Below are 22,615 nucleotides of genomic sequence, written 5' to 3'. Positions count from 1 at the left end.
AGTAAGTCTATATTGTCAAGATCTTCCATATCTAAATTGTTCCAGTCAAACTAGGAATGGGAGATACTCTGTTAGAATAAAGCACCATTGTAGGTGTACACAAGATTTACTCACCACAAACACATCCACATTACTACATGCAACGTCGTAGGCTTTGTTAGGGACTAAGGTGAAGAAGTTTTCCATGACTGAAAATTATTATTCTGTGTAAATTAATTCATGTCTATGATTCTGATAAACTTTCTAAAAGATTAATCATAATTTTCAGCTTGTGAAACCATAGATATTAGAGTGTATATCTATGAAACCATAGATATTAGAGTGTACTCTAATATCTATGGTGAAACTGTATTTGGAACTTCTATGATATGAACACATCTTTTAGGGCTACATCATGTACAACTCCAGACTGTTGGGGATAGTATACTAAAATATTGAAACTTAGTGATGGGGCCAGCAAGGGGATTCAATGGTTACAACAATGTAGAAAAGAACACCTCATATACATTCATGCTTGTTTCATCTTCCTCATCGTCTCTGACACATCTCACATCAAATGTTCAACTAATATTTGTAAATCTTTTGGTGCTCCTCTCGTGTTCTTGATAGCGCTCTATAATGCTTACAATACTTTCTGTATTAGGATCACCACATAATGTAAAGAAATAGGCCTTCACCATGTGAAGTGTCACTCCAGCGTAGGAGAATATGTCAAGGGAAGGACCATACTTTGAGGATAGTAGTACAGCTTCAAGTGCCATGTAATTCACATGTATATGAGTCCTTTGTTTTCTTTCTAATTACTATATAAATACAAGCTGTGTGAGCCGCTTAAAAGCTGCTTACTAACAATATGAATGTCTTGTAAAGCGTTGTTCAAAGGTAGTGTGGTTTAATTTTCTTAGCTATAGTAAGTCAATTGCAAGTGGTGCCTGAGAATTAGTGAGAAAAGGTTACAAGTAATAATGATGCTGAAACTGACAGTTAAGGACTTGATGAGGGATAGTATATTGGAGGTATCATAATACATTAGTAGTAAGAGTTCGATTATATAATCATTAGGCATTGCATTCACATTTTACCAAGGTGTGTTAATTTGGCAAGGGATGTGTGTGTGCAGCTTCAAACAAAACTGGTCCCTCTTGTTATTGTACCATTATGGATGTTGAATCAATTTCCTCACCAATATATCCACCATCCAGCTGTTATCTGCCAAGACACCAAGAGCAGTGTGATACTGGCTATAATCCGAGTACATACTTTGTGCTCATTTGCACACGAGACCTCAAGTGCACACATTACATGCCTTACTGAGATCACATGCCATGTCAACATGTAGGGCTACAAGTACATTAAGGCCATACCAATACCAGAGGTCCCCAAACTGTTATGATTGTTTTGGTAATTTTAACTTCTGATTAGTGTTAAAAAGATTTACAAATCAAGTGATGATTCAGATTGGAAATATAAATTACAAATAATATAGATGTCAGACAGTTGATTGTTGCAGGATCTTGAGTATGAATGAGTTGTTGGTGGCAGATAACTCATCTTTTAACTTCTTCACTTCAGCCATCGCTCGGTCCTCATCCATGTCAGCTAGAGGAAGTGACTTGAGTGTTTGTAGGAATTCTCTGATCATCCCCTCCCCCTCCTGTAGTAAAGAGAACAAATAGGCACTGTGAAATGATGTACTGATTGAATATATCATATAACACTTTCACACCTCAGATCAAAGGAGCCACCTGGGCTACATACGAAATGTAGCCCAGTCTACATACATCTGGGCAGCAATAATCAGTGATGTGCCCAGGTTTAGAATAGTGGTGGTTACAAGAGACAGGGTTGAGCCCAGAAATGTAGTGTGAGGAATTAACTTGTGTATATCAGAGGTGAATCTATAGTGATTGTTAAGTGGCAGTGGTGGCTAAGTGGAGGTTGGTACTGACCACTGCCAACCACTGTGGGAACATCCCTGATTATATAGACGTTAAGGTTGAAATCGATTGTGGGGATCGATTAATACTCATGTGATTAGTATGCACGACTTGGATTTCACCCATGAAAACCACTCAGATGGAGAGCGTGTCGTTATCCTCGCTATCCTATGAGTTGAAAAACATTGGGCTAAGGTGAGAACTAACGCTACAACTTATTCACCAAATATGGACCACACCCCCATCACAAAGTTACCACCCTACAAGCAAGCTTACCTATCTAGGCCTTTAGTTAACTCTGTAATTATTCCAATAGCACTGATTAAAACAATATAAACTAGGGTGTACTGATATATATGGAATCAAATAGTACCGCACTAAATAGTACTGTACTGCAGTACTATTTGAGGGTGCGGAAAAATTGAGTAAATACAGTAATTAGAAATAGTGTGGGACTGTTCTATTAGAGTATGTTGATCTTTCGCGATCTGTTGCTTTCCTCTGTGCACTTCTGTCTTAGATTTCCTGTTCGAGGCTTAACTTAAGGGGGAAAGGGGTCTCGATACCCCAAAGACCTCTCCCTATAACTGTCCCTGTATCCCTACTGTGCATTTCCATTATGGTATATCTTGAGCACAGTAGGGATATAATACTTCTTATTGATTTACTGTGTACTACTTCAGTATTTTTATCTGGTTAGTCGGAAATTCCAAATTATTTTGTGTATTTACTTGCTAACTTTTTTTTGTAAAATAAAACTGGTGAACCCACACATACCACATCAAAAGAAAGAAATGGCATCGCACACCCCAGCAATTAATAATATCATCTGAAATGTGAAGTATCCATTACGCTTTGTTCTCAGTTTTGTTCAACCACAGCATTACAGTCAAGAACTGTTTGAAAAGCACCTCTGCAATCAAAGTAGCCACTATAAAAATAGGGACAATTTCCGTTTGATGTTTTTTTGTGGGCCACGTCTACACTTTTGTGGTCCCTACTATACAGCACTATCGTACTGTATGATATGTGACCATCTCAGCAAAAACCTGAATTGTTCGCACAACTTCCAATTTTTTTTTGATTTTCTCAGCATTATCTACAGTGTCTAAAGAATGGATCACCAAAGTGTCAGCCTTCTGTAGTGAGTAGTTTGGAATTATAGTGCTAGACAGTAGGAAGAGCAAAATAATCGATTTGTACAGTGACTATACTGAAAACTGAAAATTAACTACAGGCACTTACATTTGCAGTCCTAACTTGTATTTGCTTTAGTCTACAACATTGGAATTTGGCTTAAAATGTTCACCATGGATTAGCAAATTGACCAAGGTATAGTGTTTGCCCTGTAGTCACTTGGGCATATGGGTATGAAGGTGGCTTAGTTGAAGAAATGACGATGATATTATTTACCTTTACCGCACCATAAACAAACACATGTGACACACACACACACACACCGTTGGGGCTACAGAAACGAAACAAAGATTTTCGAACTCTCCATGAGCAGGCGAATAAGATGGTGTATAGTTTTAATCGATTTGAGTCTTCCTTCTCTGAGTAATGGCTCGATAAACTATAAAATGTTTCAGAAGATAGTTTAGAGTGCTACATTCCTTCAAGAGTAAAAAGTGTAAACTAATGAATACGAATTACACAATAAAATGTTGTATGCGTTAAAATAATATAAACCACAATGACTACTCTAAATACTCACAGAACCACACATAATTTTACTAACTTTAATTTCACACCTCTTCCTCTTTGACGATGGTTCATCTGTGACATCACCTTCATCTAACGAGATGATGTGTTATCATTACTATGGCAACAATGGCTCACCTGACAGGCTGTGGGACACCTCCAGCTCTGTAGCCTTGCTACGTGCAAAGTTGATAACTTTAGAAGGAAACTGTGCCATCTCTGCCACATGGATACCAAAGCTACGATCACACACTCCTGCAAGAAATTGATTGTCAATAACCCATGATATCTCAGTACAATTTGAAATCTTCAAAATTTTTACTTTTTAGGATTACATTTTTTGTGGTTGTGTTTATGGCTTCAAGTACATATGTAGTCCTTTGTGTACCTCTCAATACTACTGTTTAACCCTTAACCTGCAAAGAACTTTTGGGGAATGTGTGTTTACACAATATGGGTATGCATGGCGACACTAGGTGGAATACTTAATTCTTATAGCCTACAACAATACATTGACTAAATGGGTGTAGAAGGTTAAATGAACACTGTAACTACAGTGGCTTACTTGATATGAAGTAATGAACAACAGCGAGTTGCGTCTCAATGTTTTGAATTTCTTGTCACGTCTTTAATTTCGATTGTGGGTTTACTCACGTGAGTCATATATGGCCTGACAGAAAATTTAACGGCTAAGCGAACGAATTTGTTCAAGTTGATAGGAACAACCAAAATCAAGTAATGGAACATTTTATAAAGGTATGTAAAGGGTTTGTATGTTTCCTTACCAAAGTTATTTCTATGGCCAGTTTTGGCCTCACTGTTTAGTGCTTTGTGCAAGGCACGCATATTTGGGCCAGTTTTCTGGCCTTTGCGGGTTTAAGGGTTAACAAGCTCATGCAAGCCTTGAGAATTGTGTCTTGCTACACATATATGGCACGTATACATTGTTTTAATGGCCATAATTTTCATGCAAAACTACTATTAAATGCATTATCCCTTAAACCCCCCATACATAAAAAAAGGACAAAACCGCACAATTATTATTACGCTATAAAATGGATTCTAAACTGACAGTCTATGAAGCTGGTTTGGAAAGGACGCTACATAGACAAGAATGAATAGTTGTTGTAACAACATTCACTCACTTGTCATGATACGTTGAAAATTGTCATCTGGTTTCTCCAATCTCATGAACGTATGGCACAGCAACCATTTTGATAAATATTAGACTCAAGTGAGCTTTAAATGTTATGATTCTTAAATGAATGGCAAACCTAATAGTGTTGATTTCAGCTCAATATAGTGAACTAGGAATCATTTTCTAAAGATGTGCATGTTTGATGTGTGTAAAAATTTCATCAAGTTTTGGCTCCACACTTTTGTCATAGGGCAAACCCCCTAGGTATCTTATTACAACACAAATATTATGGCACAAATTGTGTATCTGTAGGGGTAAGTAATTACTAGTTGGAGAATTACAGCGCTTTGTCTGAGGTCATGTATAGAAGCTGATTTCTCAGCGCACACGTTTTCAGTGCAACATTACTAGCATTACATTCAGGTTCAAGGGTAAAATTGCATCACAAAAGTTTTGAACATGAGTCAAGTGTTTCTATATAAAGCACTGAATCTATACTATAAACAAACATTAATCTAATACATAATTGAGAAATAGTGCAGAAAGCTTCCATCCATAGATCACAAACACTGGTAGGCCTTACCTGGCTTCACCTTGTAGAGTAGTGTCAAGGTGTCATCAGTTGTATGGGCAGTGACATGAAGATTAGTTACCGTGGGAACGACATCAGCCAGTGCTGTCAGCTCATGGAAATGAGTGGCAAACATGCAGAACGCCTTTGTCTTTGTGGCTATGTGCTCGGATATTGCCCATGCCAGTCCAAAACCATCGTAAGTTGACGTACCCCTTCCTAGCTCATCAATGATCACCAGAGAATTACTAGTGGCAGTCTGTGGGGTAAACAAAATGGTTCCATTTTGTACACAGCTATACATATCTCGTATACATATGGAATTAAATTATGACAAGTATTTCATACATTATCGTACTCTTTCATCTAACATACGTACCTTCAAAATGGTGGCAGTTTCCAACATTTCAGCCATAAATGTTGACACTCCTTTCATCTGTGAGTCACTTGCCCCTACCCTGGCTAGAATACAATCAACAATACTGATGGTTGCCGAGTTACATGGTACAAAACAACCAATCTGAGCCATCAGGACAATGGTACCAATCTGTGTGGAGATGTGTTATGCGTAGTGCACTAATTAGAACAGCAATACCTGTCTGATGTATGTTGACTTGCCTCCCATATTTGGTCCTGTGATGATCTGAAACATGTTCTTGTCTGTAATTAGAAACAATGGTTCTATATACATGATATTATACAAGGAACAATTTTATAAATGCCACTTTCTGAAATTACAATTTCAGCAGTTTCATTGCTACTATATACATGTAAATGAAGCTTCATGAATGGTATGTACAGGGTATATGTCCTAATCACAAAATCCAAATTAGAGAACAAACCACATAAGTGTATTCTGTTGGCTATCCGACCACCTCAATTATGCAAACATAAACAGTGACAGTTCAATTAGAGTATTTCATTGTTAGTGTATGTTCTATTAGAGTAAAGTGAATGAAGCATATTACAGTAACAGGTTTTACCAAGAGTTCATTATATACTGAGGAGAGTATCCTACTCTCATATACCCCTGTAGAAAGGCATATCACGTAACACTTCTGCATTTGCCTGTTTTTCCTTGTATAATTAATGATGTCATTAGTTGAACATGGTATCGATTGAACATGTGCCTAACAACGTTGCTAGCAACCAAATTAACTCCAGCTCTAAGCATTTCTCACCGAACTACAATCGTTTCTTTGTGGGTTATGACCGCTTCGTAGGCATTTCTTGTTAGGCCATTCGCAAATATGGCTATCCTGAGCGTCGCGAGTGTGAAACAGCACTAATGATTCTTGCACTTTTACGGCTGCTTGTACATCACAAACCACAACATCTTGTTGTTACATCATAACTTCACGATACACCCTTCTACAGGGTATATGAGAATAGGATACTCTCCTCAGTATATATATATATATAAAAATAATAAACTCTTGGTTTTACTTGTCCACTTATCTGAACACTTTTGTCTAACTCAAGGAACAGTGGTGTTCTGATAACTGAACTGGATCACTCTACATACATTATAATTAGTGCTGAGCGATAATATCGATAGTTCAATACTCGCGATCAAAAAATCATTATCGCGATATGATAATTACAGCTTACTATTGCGATATTGCTGTAACCTTACTAGAAACATTGTCACCAAGTTTATATAGCTGTTTTGTAACTCTTCAGGCTTGCTTATTCGGTTGCAAGGCTATAACAAGCTGTGCATATTTATCGGCCACCCATACAATTAGTTGATCGCTTCGCGAAGGGTCTAGAATTCCACTAAAAAGGTGCTTGAGAGGCTGGTTTAGCTGTTTTATAACTACGTGGCTTGCTTTATCACGGACAAGTTTGCCTGCAAAGCTGTAACAAAAATTGTAGAAATATCGGCCGCCCACATAATTAATTATCTAATTGGTTCACTTTCAAGAAAACCAAGCAAATAGTAATCTATGATGGTGTTAATTATTCTTAGCATGCACTGAATACTAAAAACTTGACTGAAGATTATTCAAAGTATAATTATCGTGATATTATCGTGATATTATCGTACTTCAATATCTACCGTGATAGTGAATTTTCTACTATCGCTCAGCACTAATTATAATCAGTGTTATACCTCTAATGAGGTTGACATCATTTGGGATGAAGGTCATGTCATCTTGTACCTCCAGGCATGGATGACGTGCTCCCACAAGAACAATGTCTCCTTCTCCTGTTGGCATGACAACACTGTATAAACAGCTATATAAAGGATAATGGTTTGCACCTTTGGAAGTTATGACAGGTCTTGTGTATGGGATGGTGACGTGTGTTGACACGTGAGCAAAACTGAATAAGAAATGACCACACAAAATATAACCATGAGCACAACTTTGACACCATACATATATGGTATAACCACCTTTATATATAAGGACACTGTGTAATAAGGTCACCTGTCCAACTTGAAAATCCCCAAAATGTGTCTTTTATGCACAAAGTGACCTGCTACCTGCTTAAGGATCATTGTGTAAGTCACCATCCAAACCAGATAACTTGACACATCAAGTGTCCTGATTCAAATATTCAGGACACATTAAGGAATTGGCATTCTGATAGCAAAATTGCTACTCCAAAGATCACATGATCTGTTGTTTATTAGCTCTAATGACATATTTGTTGTAAATAGGCTGCGGAGTTGTGGAATTTATGTACGTATCACTGTGCTACTATTTATGTACGTATCACTGTGCTACTATTTATGTACGTATCACTGTGCTACTACTTTTAAAACATGGCATGTCCACAAGTAGCTAGTATTCGTGAGAACGTACCTCAATCATGAACACTAATAAGTGTTCAAACAGTGAAATACATGATTGTTTCAGTCCTATTACATGTTACAATTGGTTACTGAACATTTGATTTTAATTTAGTCGGTGTAAAATACTGAACAGTAATTATACCAGCTAAAGAATTCTCATAAGGAAACACAATAAAGAAAACAGATACTAGTTGAGAACACAATTATATTATGGTGAATTTGTACGAGCACTGTATTGTTTATTGTGAACTACTTTCTCAAGCTGATTTCAGGAAACCAGGTGCTTCCTAGTTGTAAGCAACTGCCAAAATTACGAGAAAAGTGAATCGTACAACAGGTGGGTCACACAAGACCACATTGGGATAGTATAAACAATCTATGACTAGGTGATGTTGTGACACCATTACATATTAATAAATTACTGTGGATAATTATCACCTTAGTAGTGTATCCATGTGAGCGATGATGTCATTGAGGGCGTAGAGTGGTGTATTATATCCAGCTGTAGTGATAGAATACCAAAGAATTTATTATATTGTTAGAACTATTAGAAATAATGTGTATATATAGCAAGAGTAGAGCGAATTATAGTTAGAAATTAGAGCAATTAATAATTCTCCATTATGTACTCAAGTAGGGATTACAATGGTTTACATTTCTTCACTAAAAATAAAAGCTTCGGAGAAACTTCAATTATCTGAATGGTATTATGAACCCCAAAATATGGTTGTTCTATTAGAGTAGTCAAAATTTTCATATTGATTGTAAAAGTGTTAATACTTTGTAATGTCATACACACCTTTGGAGTTACAGACTTTATCTAACATCAGATGGTCTCCAGGGGGTACCATTGAGGTTACACTGTATACTTTCTCAATATTGTAGTATTTGTTAGGTATAAGTGTGTATAAATGTGCAACTAGGAATAGTTTCCATGAGTTGCTACAAGATTTTACATCAACTGTTTAAAGACCATTTGTCTGACTGATGCCAGGTGTAACTCGACAACAACTAATGCTACAGGCTTGACTTTTTAACTGCTTAATTCTACAGCTTTGGCTTGACATATTGGAATACCATAGGAGGTAGAGCCTATCTTTTTCTCCTTTTCATTTTATTTCTAGCACAAAGGTACGTGTTAATTTGCGGGAAACATGTCAATGGGTTTGTGTAAGAACACTAAGACATAACTCACATGATATTCCCAATACTTCATTGGCTAATTGTTCCTGTGATGTGTTGTACTGACTCCTTAGTGACGAGTGTTGCTCACTCAAGGCACGTAGTGATGAGGTGGTGAACTTAATACCATCATTCCTTGTCTCCATGACATTGTATTTAGCATGACCACGAAGGTTCTTCTCAAACTAACAAAATAAGAAACGCACCAGATTAACCACATAGATACACAGTAACAAAACAAGTGCTACAGTGTATATGGCTATGAGCACACACACATACACACGTACACACCTTTCTTGTAACTCTAAAGAAATATCCTAGTTGGCTGGTAGACTCAAGTTTGATTGTTTTATGTGCCTCCAAATTCAAATCTCGAGCAGCCTAAGAGACTATAGCATATCAATATATTATTCATAGTTAAGTAACCTGTGGTAGTTGTGATGTTATCTTAGTTTCGAGACCATCCATGGAATCTCTTAACTCTATACCACACAATGTATAATAATATAGTGTGAGTCATGAACAATGTAACAGACACACATGCTACACTACACTACACTACACACCACAGACAGACCTTGTAAAGTGTCATCAAATGAAGCCTTGATCATGAACTCATGTTGATCCACCATATCAAGATCAATAGTGGTCTCTACCATCTCAACAAATTTTGAAAAGTCTTCAACAAGCTCCTAATAACAAGTATAGCAAGTATGCTGCTAAATTCCAAATAGAAGCCCCAGAGCTTAACTCCAGGCACTTCAGTCCCCATCTTGGTCAACAATATCAAATTAGGATAACATGGGTTTTATTTCTGACAGTTTAGGAAATTGTAGTCCACAATTGAAAAATGTGAAATTCTATTGTCTCATACAATAGCACAATGAAATAGCTTGAAAACACTACTACATCTGTTGGAATGTAGCCAGTGTCATTAAGGTAATGTGAGGACTTGAACGAACATGAATGCAATATAGCAAATTTTGCTAGCACAGTAATTTACTGACATTTACTGAAATTAGCTAACTTGAAGTGGAACAACAAATAATTCATCAAGCAGTTGCCGGTGGTCTCCATGGTAACACCTCAGACAGCCAACAATGTTGGGTAGTTGTAGTATTGCCTGATACACCCTCACACAATCCTGTAACCATGGTAACAACATTTCATATCACGTTCAAGTAGTAGTACCTGTAAGGTTGCCTTGTGCCGCTGAAATTTCTTAGCAATACGATAAAAGTCTGGCAGCTTCTTCAGTAACTCTTCCCGTAACATCTGCCGTAGTGAGTCGTCCTTTATAAACACTTCCACTAAATTCAGTCTTTCCTCTAAAACAAAGCAAGCGATAGTGTATGTTCCTGCTATTACATCACATACTCACCTATTTTACCCTTATCCAACAGTGGTTGTCTGATCCATTGAGCCAATAGTCTACGTCCTTGTTGTGTCTGACACTTATTGAGAAGTCCTACAAGTGTAGACCCACCCCCTTGCTGACTGGCAAGTTCTGAGGGGGAGGCATCGACATGCAGAGCACGACAGGCGGCTGCATCTAGCCTCATGTACTGAGTGAAGTCTAACTGGATCATGTGATACTGTGACTGGTTAGTGACGTCAGATAGTAACTATGGGATATAATTACCTTAGTAACCATGTTTGCAAACATAGGAGGTTGGTCACACAACACCATCCAACCAAGAGATATTGTGTATATCATGCTATACTACCCTTACAAATTTCAGTGGTCTCAACACTATGTCATTTTCCTGGTTATCATGGCTAGGATTGTGACACGTGACTAACCTCCTCTTCATAATATGGACACTGAATCAATCAAGTGTTAGTACACTATTTTGACAGTTCAATGAGTGGTTTAGACCGTTGAATGAAAACACCTAATAGTGAAGTTTTTTGGCGTATAACGCAAAGATGGATACGGTATAAGGCATTTGGGACAAATGTCCCCCCCCCCTCTCTATTGTGTATATATGGCATTGTGCAAGGTGTGTATGTAGAAGCATGATAAGGCTGATGTAGAGGTGGGCATAATTTCAAAACAATCCAGATACTTTAATTAGGGCAGTGTGGTGTTTCAAAAATAGGCTAGTATGAAAACGATGTCATATCAAAGATGGCGGCCAAGAAATGGCTGCAACCATGTTTATCACTTAGCTTGTAACATTATTTAATTGACATATCATTGCAGCCATTTCTTGGACGTCACCTTTGATATGACATCTTTTTCATATTAGTCTATTTTTGGAAGGCAACACCTTTTTTCACAGCTTAGCTGTTTTGGATTAGATATCAACGCATATGTTTTTGTTGGCTTTTGTCTATCTTTTTTCCTTACAGGTAAACAGTTTTCTAAACACACTTGGTGCATTCATGTATGGTTGGTTATCATGCTATAACTCATTGATGATGATTAAACAGATTTCCATTACATCACTGAAGGTTTGCACCTCGATAGTTACCTGACATATGCAAGAAAGTTCAACTAGTTTGCAAAAGTGGCTTCGCAGTAGGCATGACAACAAATCACAGCAAGGCTGACTGCTCTATTAGAGTATCTCAATCATGCGACTCTCATGTTTGGTAAGCCTGTAGTTAGTAGTAGATCTTTTCTGGCCTCATTTTCCCTTCATGACAGGTTGGGGGTATTGGTTAAGACAGAGTGATCCCAAACCCTTCCTACAATTTTCTGTGGAATCAAAAAACTATATTTAACTGAATTTTTAACTTACTGCCTGACTAATCAGCTAACTAATGCCTTTAGCCTAGCATAACTCATACAGCTAAGACTATGGAATTGATTTATTTGCTGTTTGACATTGCTTCGGCCCTGAGACATGCCTTTTCGCCAACCACAGCAGAGTGCATCTATCATGGACTTACCTTTGTTCCCTTCTGCATCACATTTCTTATCCGCTGCTAAGTAGGTGTTGATTTACGGTAAAACGAGATGGCTTCATTGCAACCACAAAATACTCTGTAATTCCTTAGTGACTGGATTGATTGTAGCAAGAGTACATAATTATTATGTACTCTTGATTGTAGAGGTGCTTCTTGCACTGTTCTTCATTTGTAATGTTGTACAAGAGGTGGAACATAGCTGAAAATGGAGTGGAATAACCACTTTTCCAGTAATCAATAGTCGTGCGACATGTTTAGCAGCTCAATTGATTTTTACGACTGTCACCTTTGATGTAGCATGCATTAATTAGTTCAAATCATATTACAAAAATGTTAACACCCAGGTGCAAAGAAACTTTACATTTCAGTAGGGATCATCGTAGAAATAAAAAGCAATGAAACAAGGGAGGTCTCATCTGTACCTGTAGCTACACTAGTGGACATTTAATCTCATGGCTATATTCTCTCTGAAGTAGGGATTAAACATCTACTAGCATAGCTGCAGGTATAGATGACCTCCCTTGTATCATTGCTTTTATTTCGATAATCCCAATTAGGAGCCCATAACAGTTGCAAATCATGGGCTCCTGTACCTACTGAAATGCAAAATTCCTATTTTTTTCTTCTTACACTTGTATGGTAGACAATTGGCTACCTGATCCTTGATTATCCATAATTGAATTGTGTGCTTAATAGACAAATTTTTAGTCTAAAGTATGTACTTAAATGAAGTACTGTACATACAGTCTATTAATAGGCTACTCCAATTATCTGAACAATTATATGTTGAGACCACTGCAGTTAGTACTTCCAGTACTGGCAATATTAAGTCATGTTACAAAAATAACTTTATTTTCAAACATTCACTGACCTCAAGATATTTGATGAGGGCTGCTAGTGAACTCATGGAATGTGATTGGTCAATTTCAGCTGGAGGGAGACTTTAAAATTTAAACAGAATGCAGTAACTCACGCAACATGGTAGCATTACGGTCAGGTCCCATGTCCAACAAACGATTCAAATCCTGAACAATATCCTGAGCTTGGAAATCCCCTGTATAACAAGAAATCACAACTATGACTACAAGTAACCCCATTATGTGCACCCATACATAAACAGTATAAGGTATATAATTCAAACAAGACACACCCACTTACCTCGTTTTCTCTCTGTAATTAACATGTTACTTCGACCAATCACACTCCTCAGCTTAGGGGCATCGGCATGTTGGTCATTGTGTATCAACACGCACTCCCTCGGGGCTAATTGTACAAGTAGCGACTGTAGGAGTAAGTAATAAGACATGTAATTGTGTATCAGTACAAGTTGTTTACTTGTCTTATGGGTATACCAGAGGCTTATGGAAACCATACAATACACGTGGCTAAAAATTTTGGCAGACCGTCTATATTTGTCCAGTCTGATATAATTAGAGGAATCCAGTTCTTTATAAATTACATAAGCCAGCTCCCCTCACTGGCTGTTCTTGGGTAGTTACTGAATGTTAACAAGCTAGAACAGGTACAGAGTATTTAATAATCCTTCTTTGATCATGCATGAGCTTAATATGAAATTATAGAATGTAACAAACAATTAGCTGTACAATGTCATAGCTGTTGCGTTATAGCTAGTAGGCATTCCTTTTACTGAAAATAACAATGCATCGGTAGAACGAAACAGCAGTTTGCTGAAAGCATGGAATGTCCTGTGGTAGCATAGAAAATACTTGCTGTGTGACAAGGCTAAAAATGTATTGTTGACCTGAGTTAACCAGTCTAGAATCCGTTCACATTGCAGGACCAGCCCATGCCAGCATATCTTGCCAGGCTGGGCCCTGTCCAATTATGCCACACTGTACCTGGGTTACATGAGTAATATGAAGGCAACCTGGTTATTAGAGTCAAATGCTAGATAGGGAGTTGGGTATCATGCGGTATGCAGTTTTTCATCAATAACTCTATTACACAGGTTCCAATAGTTCTTGTGTGACAACAATAACAAGCGAAATCACGTGCACAAGATTTCTGCCAATTAAATCAATTCATTTTTGAACTTCAAAGTACAATTACTGCATGTGACTCCCACTTTAAGTAAAGTCTGTTGATGTGCAAGGACTACTAGAAACTGTGCATAGGATTGAGGGATAGTGGACACATGAGTTTATAATGACGAGGAATGTCAGAAATGTGTGCAGTGTGCAAACTGACCCTCTTGTGTAGCTATTGTCAAAACAACATCATGCTGTGTGGTGTAGTGAATATTATATAGCCATGTGGCAGAAGCCATAGCAACTAACATCACCATCCTTTGGTACAGGAGGGAAACTTATCACATATTATCATAATAATATTCAAACTGCTGGATTGTGTTGCTATAGTAACCATATAACTAATGTGATAAGTCAATCAACTAAAATGTTTACATTAACTAACTAGTCTTCCAGCTAGACTGGATATAAAAATTACTACCCTTGAGCTCTTTATTATTCAATATGGATAATACCAGAGGTTCTTGATGGGTGTCTATGATTTGTGTTCTGTAGAACGTATAGCATACAAGCTACCATTGTTATATGACTATGATAATTACGAGTACGAACATGCTGTTCCATCACTTCATACTCAATAATGGATGACTGGAACCACCTGAAGGCTGTTTTCAGATGATACCATAATGTTAAGATAGTTTAATGGTGTGCAATCGGTTTTTACATAGAACATGTGATAATGATCATGATCTCTATCATCAATCAGTTGTGTGGTTCCAACCTCCCAAGTGGTTTCTGTTGCCAGCAAAATTTAAGCCATGAAATATTGACTTTATGGGTCAACTGCTTTACTTTGATGTGCTGGTAACATGAGATACTGAGAAACATGCTTTACCAGAAGTAACGCTCTAGCCATGGTTATGTAATGTTTGTGGAAAATGATGACAGGTGGTACCAGTAATGAAGTTATCAACTTTTAACACCTTGTAACATTGTCACTTGGGTGATAATTAGTGTAACCAGTAGCCTATCACAACAAGGAAAACAGGAAATTAATACAACACTTGACTATATTTGGTAACAATGGTGGGTTTGCTATATACTGCATAGTGGAACTTGTAAGCGGATTTTTATCATGAGGATTTTAATCTTGCGTTTTGGGCACTTCGCAATATTAAAATTCGTGACATATTTTATCACGTGGAGTTTTGTTTAGAGTTTGGTTTATTGGATGTTTTTAATTAGATGTTGGAATGTTCAACAACAAACCAGGTGCTTGTTTGTACATAACAGCTTGCTAATTGTTTTGTAATGGCTCAATCAGTTGCTTGTTCCCAGTGTTTCTTCACCAAACATTGCTGAACGTGGCTGCCCTATCCATTTCCTGGCAAACTTCAGGGTTCTGCATCAATTCATTGTGGATACAAGCACAGATACAAAGAAGCACAGCAAACACAACAAATTTTACTGCTTTCCATCTCATACGCAAGCACTTATTACAACGAGTAGTAAATTTGTACAAAGAATTTAATGTCGCGAGTTTGTCACCTCGCGAGACTAAGTGTCGCAAAACCCACTATACGGTAGGAAATTTAAAAAGACTAGTGTTGCATGACATGAGAAGTGGTAGTAATACAGTAACATGCTGCCGTGATGACCGTGTGTCACCTTTTGAGGTGCTCGCTGTATCTACGGAACAAGTATTGTTGCCTTGGGGGCAATGGGACAATCCATTTTTTGCAGAGCAGCAATTTTGTCTTCGTTCTCTTACAGCTACTACTCTTCTAGTGTATCCAACTCCGTCAGTTTCTGGAGCTGCTGTTGTAGTAACATCAGCTTTCAGCTCCAGCCTTGGTCCCTCACAAGTGATTCCAGTGTCCTCCCAGTATTACCAATGTCACAGCCTACTACTACCACCTCTTCTACTATGTGTCTAAGGCTCACGTCTAGTGACCTGTCCAGTGTTGACAGGAACACTTCAACAGTTGGGTCCATCATCAAGAAACCCACTTTCCACTGCTTCTGCCACACTGCCTTTGACCCAAGCCCTGTCTTCATCATTAGATGTTGTTCTTCCCGTAGCTAAATGTGACTCTTTAGATGAGGTCAACCCACCCACCTCTGTCTAGTATAGTGCAGCACCCTCAAATCAGCTGGTGACTAGTGGTTTCCAATTAGCACAGTATACTCTACCTGATTATCAGGTAGCCGTCAACAATGGCATGGGAGCAAGATGTGCTTGTATACAGTGAAACTCACTGCTGTTGCGCTGCAAGACTGCTATTATCTTTGCTATTTTCACAGCATAGAACCACTTCTGCTGGTGGACTCCCTACAGTCACTGCAAAAGAGTTCTTCTTGAGCTTGGGTTGTATGTTGAGCAGTAATGACAGACTCGAGTTCTGATAACTTGGGCTGACCACATTGAATGAATGGGATGTTAGTGCCATGTATCCCTGAGATTATAAGCGCCTGCAGCCTACTTCAAGGAAGCTTTAATCTTGATGAAACAGGCAATTATAATCTAAATGCCATATCTGGCTGTTTGGTAGCACAGTGGACCTAATAACAGTGACCTGGTCTCCCTACAGTACATCGAGTGGGCAACAAAGAAGATAACAGAATGCTGTACATGCAACCAACACTTGCTACTATATAAACAAAGGATGAAGTAAATTTGTCTTGCTAAATACAAAAAGCATCCACAGGAAGCTGATGGCAAACTAACTACTACTGGACTAACATGGCTGCACACAAGCATATAAAAACTCCAACCGATTTACAAAAGCCCTACCTAATATGGACATCTTGGGACCAACCACTAGTGTCCTGATTATCAAGGTGTCTGATATTCATGTACTAATGATACTTTGAGACCAACCACATAACAGGGTCACTACACAGACACAGTTAGCTGCTCCCACACACCCCACCTGATACACCTTCACATATATAGTACCATTCCCACAGTGACAATGTGGTCAGGTGATGTGACAATTACTCCATTAGTGACACAGACACACTCAGTCATCCACTACTACTAGCTAGTAATATTCACAGCATTACAGACAGTGTATAACCTTATTAACAATGATTAGTAGCACAGACTATATGAACCAGTATTGGGTTACCATTAAAATAACCAAATTGTGACCATCGGAAATGCCAGGTAAAGGTACCTCAGCCGCAAAATAACTGAGTAAGCCATCCTAGGCTACATTCCAGTATATACGGGACTTGTCTATATGTAATGGAAGCTTTGGGATCAAGGCCCATATTTACTACAAGTCTACCCTTAATGCTGGCATATATGGTCAACTGTATGGCCTCACGACTCCTTTTACTGTGTATATACTGTGTAATAAGCCCCAAACCAAATGGCTATGTTGCAATAGTCGATGTTAATTTTTCTGACAGATGTTATTTCAGTAATAATAAAGTTATGTACTCAAACAATAAAAATTGAATAAATTACAATGGAATAATCACCACGATCATAGAATTCATAGCAATACATAACTAATATGTAATCAAGTGTATTTATTAAGTAATGAAATACATAAACACTACATAATTCCGTACCTCAACATTTGACAGCTGTTCATTATCCACAAATTGACATACTCCCATTTTTCGTAACATTGTGTCAATGTATGCTACGCCCACCATCCTCTGACCATTCTCATTGGCTAGTCTGATTGCTAGGACTCCAGTTGCTGTGGCTACATCATTTCCAGTGAACAGAATATCTTCAAACTGTTGTAGATTACCAGGTGAACCCTGTATGATATGGTGAAGAGTACATAATAATAGAAGAGGGAGGTTTATGTACTCTTGATATGGTGTATAACACAATACTGTACTCTTGACATATATACATAAAAATAAATCTACAATTTCTCCAGGAGGTGGATAGGCAACAGGGGACTTGCCCGTAGAGGCAAAGGCTTCTTCTCCACACTAAGCACAATGCTAGCCTTGTTGCTGGCATGTAAGCTAGCTAGGCCAACGTGAAGGGATATTCTGACACTGCCTGATCTCTATAAAACTGCTAGGGACAGGAATGGTGCCAATAGCTACACCGATGTGTCAGGTTAACAAGATGGGGAAACATACTATACAGCTACACAAAAGCAAAGCAAAGCTTTCAGCTGCCATGCTAGCATGGTCATGCCTACTCAGTGAACCAGCACCAGACACCTGTGTGCTACTCAGGTGCTAGGAGTCAGCACAGGAAAATCCTCTTAGGCAGGGGAGTAACCTGCAGGAGGCTGTACCATGTCTCACAGGTGAAGGTGTGGGCACCTGAAGGACCTTCACCAGCTGTGTGAGACTTGGACAGTTGGCATTCGCTTCCCCAGTTAATACCAGGTACCCATTGATGTTACAGCTGGGTGGGCTGCTTCCCCAGTTGACACCAGGCCACCAAACAGTAGCTACAGCTACACACACAGAGACACATGCACACCTTATACATCATGGTCCAGTCATTTGTTCCCTTACTCTTAGTACAATACACTTCAACTCTGAACCTCCTCACAAGGAGGAGGTCCTTAACTACAGATTCAAAGTTCATCTTGCTCAAAATGACATAGGCCAACTTCTTATCTCCTAAACGACACCACACGATGTCATGTAATATCACATGACCAGCTCACCTGATGTCCAGTACTTGACCACACCCATTGTACGGAACACCTCCCGTGCTATGAACACTGCATCATCACTATGAACTGTATAGTAGTCCTGTAACAAGAATATGTATTTTGTATATGTGTATATTGGAACCTGTTAATATGGACAGGAATCCTCGAGACGAATGGACAATTCCAGTTTACACAGGTAGGGAAGCCATCACGTGCTACTACAAACCGACACCTTGGGCTGTCAGAGGACACTATTGGTAGGCCAGATTCCCTTTTAGGTGTTTAGCAGGGATAAAACATAAATCCATTTACCCGTGAAACCAGTTGTAGGTCTATTGTTGAACCCTATGTGCATTTGCATTTCTTTGATCACTACTAAACTTCTACCTCTGATCTTTAAATAAAAAATAATAATAAAAAAATTATAGCCATACATAAAACTCTGACCTCAAAATAATACGTAGACAGCTGGCGAAAGCTAAATGGCAAATAATTGCCAAGCGTTTGACCATTTCAAAAACTTGTTCATTGCAGCAAAACACAACTACAAGGTATTGTAATGGTTACACTATTATTAGTAATTAGCATAACAATTGTGAATACTTTGACATCAGCACTGTTTGAACTATGAAACAACACATGTGGAAATGAACAAGACATATTTCAAGCATGTATGTACACTTGTATACTAACAATGGAAACCCACAAATACCACAGTACAGGTACCTGCCTAGCGTCCATAGCAAAATGATAAAAACTTTATATCACAGTTTGCTGCAAGCACAAAAATCCCTAATATAGCATCGTTGCCATACCGTCTTAAAAAAACAAAGAAACTTCAAAGCATCTATCACAACAAATATAATAAAATAAAAAGAGATAATTGCTATACAAACAATATAATAATAATAGGCAGGCGACAGGAAGTAAACACAATTATAGTAATTGGGCTATAAATTGTCTGAAGTCAAATAACACAAGTGACTCACATTTCTGTCAAATATTCTGATCGTTGTATCTGGCTTCTGTAATAGACATGTAAGGTACTAATTCTTCTATGTAATACCCCATGTGAACTGTGCATGCATGTAAGCATAATGCTGTGTACAATCGAACACTACCAAGCATGGAACAAGTACACTTGGCTGGGCTGCACACACACACACGCACACGCACAGAAAGTACACATAGTAGCTGCTCACAAACTGGATAACAAAATCACTCACCTCTGGTAATGAATTGAAGTAGTGGAAGAAACTTTTTTCGTTGTTACCATCACCTACAAGAGGGGCAAATGTCAAACAGTGCAGCACGTGATACTAGCATAAACTGCACACCTAGGCCCCCAAAACAAACACTTGTTGCTAACTAGTCTGGTACATTGCTATTATTCAAACTGTCTTAGTCATATTGCACAAATAAAAACTCTACCCCACAACGGACCTGCACGTACGGTACTCAAATATATTAGAAGCGTATTTCACTCGGGGAAAGTAAGTTTACTCCGCTCTCCTGCACATATACATACAAACACCCCCCCACACTGGCTAGTTACCAAGCGATAGTTGCTGGTTGGGTTGTAGTAATCCCGCCATGGCTGACCTCCTGTGGCGCGAAACTGGAGGCTGTCACGTGAGATATATGCAATAAAAACCATGATAAAAAAATAGGTGTAAAAAATAATGTACAATTATAATAAGAAATAAATTGGCGTCCAATTGAGACACATTTTCACATCACAAAAGCTTCCTTATACCTGTGAAGAGGATTTTCTGGGTCGGAGTAGGTTAAGTACAGAGTCATCTCTGTATCCAGACAATGAGTCACTTGTTTCACTGCAAGATGGACTAGATTCCTTTATATTGTGCAATCCTTTGCTGCTTTGTAAGGTTTTGAGTTGGTCTAGTACAAGTTGGAGTGTGTTCTCAAGACCAGTGATACGGTTGTGTACGCTTGATATTTGTTCTTGCGTGGTGACACGTGATTTCTGCTGTGATGCTGTCTGACTAAAGCGACGGTGGACTGTGTTAGAAACCATGTCATCATCTGAGTCGCTATCCCCATCATCGTCAAACCCTCCTTGCTCAAAATCTTCAATTACGCTATGAACACTAACACGACTTTGTCTTTGTCTCTGGCGTTTCTTCTCTTCCTCAAGAATAGACTTGCCACGTTGACGCAAGTTCTCAAGTGTTTTAGGATAATTTTTTAACACCATTAAAAGGTCAACTTGAGATAAACACAAAAGGTCAGAGTAGCCAACTGACCTTACGTTTGCGGTACGACGGTGTCTGGTCTCACCAAGGTCGAGAATACTGATTTCTCCAAAATATGACCCACTAGTTAAGACAGTTTTCACAGTAACATTATCATCCCCTAATACTTCTAACTTTCCTCTGTTAACAATGTACATCTCATGACCCACGTCACCTTTCCTGCACACATAATCACCTGGCAGATAGATCTGTGTCGTTAAACAGAGCACTAAATCTGAGAGCAAGCTGGTCTCACAATGTTCAAAGAAGGCTACTTTCTTTAAAGTATCCATGTGCACATAGATGCCAATTTCTGCTCGCAGTCTTTCTGGTAAGGATGCCAAAACACTCTCATTACTAATGGGATGTCCATATGTCCACATGTAATTGTAAAACTTAATCACACGATGCTGCAAGGTGTTGGGTACCCTTCTCATCCGCATATAATCTTTTATGTTGTCAATCTTTGTCTGAAATTTTGATCGATTCTTCTGAACGTTGATGATGATATTGCCGACACTGCCGACAATTGAAGCAAACAGCAGCACACCAACCAGATAATTTACAGTGACAAATATGAACTCAATGTTGGTCTGAGGTACGGGCAGTTCTCCAATGGTTGTCAGTGTTAGAGTAGACCAATAGAAAGAGTAGATGTATTGCCTTGCAAGAGTGCCCCACTCAGCAAATCCTTCTTGTTTCCAGTCTGGGTAGACCCATTCGTCCGAGCCAAACCCTAGTACACTGCACAACCAGAAATACGCGCATCCATTCCAATGAATTATCGCTACTACGTTGTGAGTGAGAAACAGCATACGACAAGCATTAGGAAAATGTGTACGTATCTCTGTGCGGTCGAAGAACTGTCTCAAACGATAAATCTTCAGCAATTTGAGTAAGTGAAGTAATGGGTGAACTTCTAAGGTACGAAATAACACCATGAAGAGTACGTCTACTGGTACCACTGCAACAGCGTCCAGCATGAACACAAATCTTTTTAAGTAATGCTCGTAAAGTTCTGTAGGGTCGGTCTCCATCATTCCATCTTTCAGGTAGCTGGTACGAAACTGCACGGCCATATCCAGTACAAACACGATCGTACTGAGCTGATCTAGTATTATCCACCAGATAGAACAGCATTCTGGGTGTAGAGGGTTGAGGAAAGCTACACGAAATGTCACCATCCATAAATGATAGACGACAGCCAAGCAAACGACCATAGTCCAGTAGTACCAAAACTTCCCAGTTGGGTCCACGATGTAGTTGCGGAACAACTTTTGCTCTTCATCCACTCGAAACGTCTCTAGGAGATCGTGCGAGCTGAGGGGAAGGAATTTCTTCAGGAATTTTCTGTCCTTTGCATTTGTTAAAGAATTCTTCTTTGTCTTGCTAAGCTTTCGACTCTCCATAGCTGCTGCTGCAACGGTAACATCCGTTCTACAATTAAAATGGTTAGTGGTTGTCAATGAATTTTA

General features: G+C 38.6%; 2 protein-coding genes across 5 annotated transcripts; both read right to left on the bottom strand.

Moving 5' to 3' along the window:
* Positions 1-1,433: 1,433 nt before the first annotated feature.
* On the bottom strand, positions 1,434-20,613 carry LOC136257283 (DNA mismatch repair protein Msh2-like). Of its 4 annotated transcripts, XM_066050383.1 has the most exons (25): positions 20,441-20,609; positions 20,112-20,164; positions 19,875-19,910; positions 18,898-18,985; positions 18,708-18,850; positions 17,822-18,019; positions 13,410-13,533; positions 13,225-13,305; positions 13,123-13,181; positions 10,717-10,960; positions 10,527-10,663; positions 10,363-10,479; positions 9,913-10,027; positions 9,762-9,817; positions 9,627-9,716; positions 9,349-9,520; positions 8,592-8,655; positions 7,617-7,678; positions 7,467-7,562; positions 5,946-6,010; positions 5,730-5,897; positions 5,363-5,609; positions 3,780-3,896; positions 3,679-3,734; positions 1,434-1,654 (listed from the first exon to the last, which is right to left on the bottom strand). In XM_066050383.1, the coding sequence occupies exons 1-25, from the start codon at positions 20,478-20,480 to the stop codon at positions 1,490-1,492; spliced, it is 2,793 nt and encodes a 930-aa protein (XP_065906455.1). In that variant the 5' UTR covers positions 20,481-20,609; the 3' UTR covers positions 1,434-1,489. The 4 variants fall into 4 exon arrangements, with proteins under 4 accessions (XP_065906455.1, XP_065906454.1, XP_065906453.1 ...); XM_066050382.1 differs by having other exon boundaries at positions 3,679-3,728; positions 7,467-7,678; positions 20,441-20,613; XM_066050381.1 differs by having other exon boundaries at positions 7,467-7,678; positions 20,441-20,611.
* On the bottom strand, positions 20,524-22,592 carry LOC136257284 (cyclic nucleotide-gated channel rod photoreceptor subunit alpha-like). Its single transcript, XM_066050385.1, has one exon. It carries the CDS (start codon positions 22,547-22,549, stop codon positions 20,636-20,638), a length of 1,914 nt encoding a protein of 637 aa, XP_065906457.1. The 5' UTR covers positions 22,550-22,592; the 3' UTR covers positions 20,524-20,635.
* Positions 22,593-22,615: the final 23 nt, after the last annotated feature.

Source organism: Dysidea avara, chromosome 6 (genome assembly GCF_963678975.1).
Source record: "Dysidea avara chromosome 6, odDysAvar1.4, whole genome shotgun sequence".
Classification (NCBI taxonomy): domain Eukaryota; kingdom Metazoa; phylum Porifera; class Demospongiae; order Dictyoceratida; family Dysideidae; genus Dysidea; species Dysidea avara.
This window is presented reverse-complemented; position numbering and strand designations above follow the sequence as displayed.

What these genes read in the sequence shown, in the direction of transcription:
- LOC136257283 (XM_066050381.1), bottom strand. Translation starts at nt 20,480, where the DNA reads ATGGCGGGATTACTACAACCCAACCAGCAACTATCGCTTG. An exon ending in TCAGAATATTTGACAGAAAT is followed by an intron (nt 18,986 to 19,874) that starts GTGAGTCACTTG and finishes TTCTTGTTACAG; the next exon opens with GACTACTATACAGTTCATAG. An exon ending in TAACATCACAACTACCACAG is followed by an intron (nt 9,717 to 9,761) that starts GTTACTTAACTA and finishes ATAGTCTCTTAG; the next exon opens with GCTGCTCGAGATTTGAATTT.
- LOC136257284 (XM_066050385.1), bottom strand. Translation starts at nt 22,549, where the DNA reads ATGGAGAGTCGAAAGCTTAGCAAGACAAAGAAGAATTCTTTAACAAAT.